We start from the raw sequence: 6,090 nt of genomic DNA on the forward strand, positions 1-6,090 counted from the left end.
CAAAACTATTTGTGTGTGGAAATTGGAGGATAGAAAGTAGTGCCCCTAACCCCTACACAAACACATACACACACACACCCTACTGATATGGTGTTGCAGCGGGTATGATCCCATTGCAAATGTTCTCTCGTTAAAATAGTTGACAATTATTTGATTAATTTATTACTTTATATTCAGCTCCAATCACATGAAATACAATCAGATGTATAAAAGAGCTGTGTTCAGGCTGCACAGCACTGATCAAATACTCCTGTCAGTTTTTATTAAACATTGGTCCCACTGCTACAAAATCACACATGTGCATGATGTGAAAGTCTAATGGGAACTGACAAAAGGGCAGAATCAGCAGTAGAGTGTGCTGTCCGTCATAGATCATACATGATTGCAGTCTTCTTTTCAGCTGACTCCGTCTGTCACTCTCTCTAACTACATTTTTCTACATACTGTTTACTACTGTATACTATTGAAACACATAAATGTGGATTCTGGTGTGTTTGTGCGTGTGCGTGTGTATGTGCGTGTGCGTGTGTGTGTGTGTGTGTGTGCGTGTGTGTGTGTGTAAAAAGCTTTTTCTTCTGGTGTTATGTATCTGTATTAAACCAGAACACATAACAAGTCCTGACAGTAACAGACTACCAACATCATTTCTGGTGTGGTGTGCAGCACAAGTAACAATAGAGTCCAACACAAAGGAAAACAATGCCTCCTCCAGAGTGAATTGTGCCCACGTAAAGCTTCACTTTTTAATTATTTTAAAACAAAATGGAGCTCACCTAACAAATACACAACTTGGGAGTGAAACATTGTACAAGTAAAGCCTATTTTCTGTTGCGTCTTTTCCTTAAATTCTCCACAGAAGACAGCAGAGTGTGAACTAACGTCTGTAATCAGTTTCCATAATGGGCCATGCAGGTCGCTGCAGTCTGTGTTTCACTCAGGATATCTGGTGTTTTTGCCCTGGTTCGTCATTGTGTGCACAATGAATGGCCCTCTACACTCACATGATTATCAATCAAAATGTGTGCTACATATCCAAATTGATCTTTAATATGACTGATTCCTTATCCGCTCTACAGCCACAGTATTCCTGGAGTTCTGGAAAAGGAGGAGGGCAGAGCTGACTTATGACTGGGATCTCATCGATTGGGAGGAGGAAGAGGTACGTCCTTAAATAAATCTGATACCATTTGCACACCTCACAATATTAATTCATGCAGCATGTTATGACATAAAAAGACAAAGAATACACTGTTCAGTAGTTCTTACAGGATTGTGTGTTGTGAATCAGGAGGAGCTGAGGCCTCAGTTTGAAGCCAAGTACTCCAGGGTGGAGAGAGTCAACCCCATATCTGGCAAGCCAGAGCCTTTCCAACCCTTCTCAGACAAACTCAGCCGGCTCATGGTGTCTGTGTCCGGAATATTTTTCATGGTAAACCCTTTGATCTTTGAATAATCTCCTCTTTTGGGATTCAGGCTCAGAGTGAGATCACCGTTATTTTGTGTGCCACCTTTGGAGCGTTTATGATGATCGACCAGTGGCACAACATCTCCCCCTGCTGGATGAAAAGTGTATTGAGAGGAAATAGTCGATTTGACCTTTATGATGGCTTCATTTCTCTTGTTTACTGATTACATTTGAATGATGAGTGTTTTGTTCACCTTAATATATAGTTTCTTAATCAATAATTTGTCATTTTTTATGCTTCACCATATTTCATTATAGGATAAAACCTCTACAACCTAAACTGCAGTGTGCATCAAACACACACACATGCACACGTGCATATAACCTCCTCTGTGCTTCCTTTCTCTCCATCACCTCTGCTTAGATTTCCCTCGTTTTGACAGCTGTTTTTGCCGTGGTGGTTTTCCGTCTCATTGCAATGGAGAAGTTTGCTTCCTTGGGCTGGTATTTTGTGAAGAAGAACTGGCAGTTTGCCACCTCCGGCACTGGCGTCTGCATCAACTTTATGATCATCATGTCTCTCAACGTGGTGGGTGTCTGGACGAGCATCATCTGGCACGTTTACATATTCTGTCCAATGACTGTTTCATGAAACATTTATGCAGAACTTTGTTCCAGGAAATATCACATCCACTGCCAGAAAGACATTATTTTCCTGAGATTTTTTTGTCTCTCTTTCTCATGATCATTCTCCTTCTTAGCATTTTTATTCTTGATGCTAACGCATACTATCATCTTGTCAGGTGTATGAAAAGGTGGCCTATCTGCTGACCAATTTAGGTGAGCGTTGTCCACATGCTGCGTACATTTATAACTTCATTATTTCTTGCTTCCCTGATGGTTGACAAGCACTTATTCTCTCCCTCTTCCTCCCCAAACAACCCCCCCCCCCCCCCCCCCCCAGAGCACCCACGGACAGAGTCTGAGTGGGAAAACAGCTTCTCTCTGAAAATGTTCCTGTTCCAGTTTGTAAATTTGAACAGCTCCACATTTTACATCGCTTTCTTTCTCGGAAGGTAGGCTGGCTGCCATGAACTCTTCAGTTCCTGTTTACAGTGAATTTAATGAGCGATTGTGCAAAGATGTTTTGTTTCAAACTCCCGTGTCATGTCATCTGCAAAGACTCCTTTCCTTTCCCTCCTCACTGCAGAGCTTTTTTTTCACGTTTCAGCATTTACAAAAAACTACATTGACTAGAAACATAATCAAGCTGTGGTTTATTGGACATAATTAGCACCTTAAATGTCTTTTTTTCCTGCTTAGACTTTATTAGTTTTCCTCTGATTGAATTTCGCAGCTAATGTTGCCAATCTCAATCTGTTCAGGTTTGCTGGCAGGCCTGGAAAATACAATAAACTCTTTAATCGATGGAGACTGGAGGAGGTGAGTGCAATTATGCGTTAGCATAAGTGGGCTGATCATTGCCTTCTGTTTTAGGATATATTTAGAATTTTCACATAATTCGTTTTTCTAATGATCCCTCTGTGTTTTAACTATGTGCACCATTAATCTCCCCCATAATTACTGGGATTTTGAATTTTAATGATCAAACAACAGAATGGGATGAAGTGTGTCCCAGGATTCGCTCATGGCTTTGAATTATCGGGCATGAAATATGGATGTTACAGTTTAGTTCATTTTATTTTTCTCAGTGTCACCCGAGCGGCTGTTTGATTGATCTGTGCCTGCAAATGGGAGTCATCATGTTCTTCAAACAAATCTGGAACAACTTCATGGAGCTTGGTTATCCGTAAGTAATATTTTATTGTATTCATGCGGTTCTGTATCTGTGAGAAATATTTTATTGTAATCATACGGTTCATTAGAAATGCCACGTTTAATCCTTAATGCTGTCAATTCAAATGATTGCCAGTTTGACAAGCCTTATGTCATTTCTGTGTAGTTTTGTTTTGTCCTTTTAGCTAATTAGCATATGAAGAGGCTATTCTCCTGCAGAAACACATCAAATCCTCTTGTGTGGAGCTTAGTAAAAGGCTTCCTGCAGTACTCAGTGAATTGTGAGAGATAATTACTTTGAGTTTGACAGTGAGCCACTTGTTACATTATACAGTTTGCTGCAGAACTGGTGGTCTCGTAGGAAGATGAAGAAAGGAGGTGGTGGAGGGCAGAATGTAGAGAACAAAGCCCAGCTTCCACAGTGGGACAAAGACTGGAATCTGCAGCCGATGAACGCCCATGGACTGGTGGATGAATATCTTGAAATGGGTAAATCATGACACCCCTTTTGAGTTATATTTGTCTGACGAGGGAGGGGAAAAATTCAAAGTATGTAGGTTGTTTATGCCAGAGTTGAGACGGACATCCTCTGAAGTTCATCCAAAAAATTTTGTATTTTGCTCTGTAGTTCTCCAGTTTGGCTTCACCACCATCTTTGTAGCAGCATTCCCGCTGGCTCCTCTCTTGGCTCTGCTCAACAACATCATTGAGATTCGTCTTGACGCCTATAAGTTTGTCACTCAGTGGAGGAGACCCATGCCTGCCAGAGCCACTGACATAGGTCAGTGTGATCTCTGACTGTCCCCACACCTCCTCTGTGACTCTCACACACTGCCTGTTGTATTTTTAGATCACAGACACTTTGTTTTCTGGCATGTCACCCTGTAATTAAAGGACAACCCACCCTGAAACACTTAGAATTCTTCAGCTGTAATTAACACATTATGTTTCAGTCACACAGAATCACAGAAAGGCTCTTTGAAAGGTTTAAACTGGCATTTACAGATTATAGAGAGACAATCTAATGCAGAAAACAACGAATGATGTTTCTCTACCGACAGTACATTAGACTAAATAGACTTTATTGTATCCAAAAACATGGTGTTTATAAGTAACACTGTTTACAGACTATTTGGTCATATACCTGTATATGTGTGTATATAAACAATGTGTCCTGAAACTCAATCTGGTTAATTATTAACTGAAGAGAAGTGAATGAAGGGTACAATTTTCCTTTTATGTTATTACTGAGTATCTACTGCTAAATGCGCAAATGCTTAAGTTACAGTGAGTTATAGATAAGACTATGCAGGCTTATAAAAATTTCTCTACTTGCTTGTGCTTTATAAAGTAAAAAAAAAAGTGTTTATTCTTTTCTGGGTCGGCTGTAAGGTATCTGGCATGGGATTCTCGAAGGTATTGGCGTGCTGGCAGTCATCACCAATGCCTTTGTCATCGCGATCACCTCAGACTACATCCCCCGCTTTGTTTACGCCTTCAAATATGGCCCTTGTGTTGACAAGGGACGTCACCACGAAGATGAGTAAGCATAAATGCGTAAGCTTTAGATACAACCCGCGGAGTTGCTGGTGTTGTGGTCTGATAGCTTCTCTTTTTCCTCCCTCAGGTGTTTGCGAGGCTACATGAACAGCAGCCTGTCTGTGTTCGAGATTACCAAGAACAGCAGCCAGTATAGATACTGCAGGTACAGAGACTACAGGGCACCGCCCTGGAGCCCAGTGCCCTACGAATTCACCCTGCAGTTCTGGCACGTCTTGGCTGCCAGACTGGCCTTCATCATCGTCTTTGAGGTCAGTCAGCATTTCTTTTTTGTTTGTTTACCAGCAAGACAAGCAGCTGGCATGAAAATCCCTCATGTCTTCTAACTACAGAATCACTTACAATCACTTGTTTTCTACTTTCATTAATTCATTAGCTGTCCTTGTGAAATGAAAACCTCATAAGTCAAATTTATGTTGCCACAGTAGGTTGAAGAATTTCTCTAAAAACCCACAAAATAAATCATACATCAGTCATGGTGGTCCAGCTTAAAAAAAGCACCATATTTTTTCATCTTTCCTTTAAAATTTAACAAGATTTACCCCTGACAACGCTGCTTTGTGCCATAAATTTCCACAGTAAGAAAAACTGGCATTACATACACCAATAAAACATTACAGGGCACATAAAGTGCTTTACTGTTGAGTACACGGTGTTCACCTTATAACTAATACTTGCGACTAAAGCGTGTCAGTTCTGATGAAGGTAACTCATAAATGATTGATGCCTCCCTCAGCACCTGGTGTACGGGATCAAGTCCTTCATAGCGTACCTCATTCCGGATATGCCGAAGGATCTCTGCGATCGTATGAGAAGGGAAAAGTACCTGATGCAGGAGATGATGTACGAAGCCGAACTGGAGCACCTGCAGAAAGAGAGGAAGAAGAACGGACGGCGTTATCACCATGAGTGGCCTTAGCTTTTAGCCCCCCCCCCCCCCCCCCCCCCCCCCCCCCAACTTCTCCACAACATGCCGCACAACCCTCAAATCACAGGCATAACCTTCCCCCTGCCTGCTTATTTCTGTATTTTAGCTTTGAGAGTCCAGCTTCACTCGGCTGATTCTGTACACCAAAGACACCCTCTTTAGTAAAATGATCCTCCCCCAAACCTGCCTGGCCTCAGGCTCTGAACTTGACCACTCCCTCGCCATCTGTTCCATGTCCAGTGTTGGCACTGCTCTTGGTTTCTGGCTCTGAACCTCTCCCACCCGCCCCGCTCTGATCCCTCACCTGGCTTCATGCAGCCGGTTGCACTTGGGTCTGTGCTGTGTCATGGATTCACTGGGAAAACCTGTGCAATTGTAATGTTTACTATGCAGATCAAGG

The 6,090-nt window shown here is 42.0% G+C and overlaps 1 protein-coding gene across 2 annotated transcripts in view; it reads left to right on the top strand.

Moving 5' to 3' along the window:
* The window catches only part of ano3 (anoctamin 3), a gene marked incomplete at its 5' end in the record, with an annotated part of 29,413 nt that extends 23,648 nt beyond the window's left edge, over window positions 1–5,765 (top strand). For both annotated transcript variants that reach the window (XM_083916086.1, XM_083916085.1), the window contains 12 exons: window positions 1,077–1,159; window positions 1,289–1,429; window positions 1,830–1,994; window positions 2,209–2,245; window positions 2,370–2,481; window positions 2,791–2,848; window positions 3,118–3,215; window positions 3,537–3,691; window positions 3,831–3,983; window positions 4,595–4,745; window positions 4,830–5,013; window positions 5,499–5,765. In XM_083916086.1, the coding sequence (XP_083772212.1) occupies window positions 1,077–1,159; window positions 1,289–1,429; window positions 1,830–1,994; window positions 2,209–2,245; window positions 2,370–2,481; window positions 2,791–2,848; window positions 3,118–3,215; window positions 3,537–3,691; window positions 3,831–3,983; window positions 4,595–4,745; window positions 4,830–5,013; window positions 5,499–5,681 (1,520 nt within the window). In that variant the 3' untranslated portion in view covers window positions 5,682–5,765. The remainder of the gene's footprint in view (window positions 1–1,076; window positions 1,160–1,288; window positions 1,430–1,829; window positions 1,995–2,208; window positions 2,246–2,369; window positions 2,482–2,790; window positions 2,849–3,117; window positions 3,216–3,536; window positions 3,692–3,830; window positions 3,984–4,594; window positions 4,746–4,829; window positions 5,014–5,498) is intronic.
* Between the last annotated feature and the right edge of the window lie 325 nt (window positions 5,766–6,090).

Source organism: Echiichthys vipera (genome assembly GCF_963691815.1).
Source record: "Echiichthys vipera genome assembly, chromosome: 7".
Taxonomy (NCBI): domain Eukaryota; kingdom Metazoa; phylum Chordata; class Actinopteri; order Perciformes; family Trachinidae; genus Echiichthys; species Echiichthys vipera.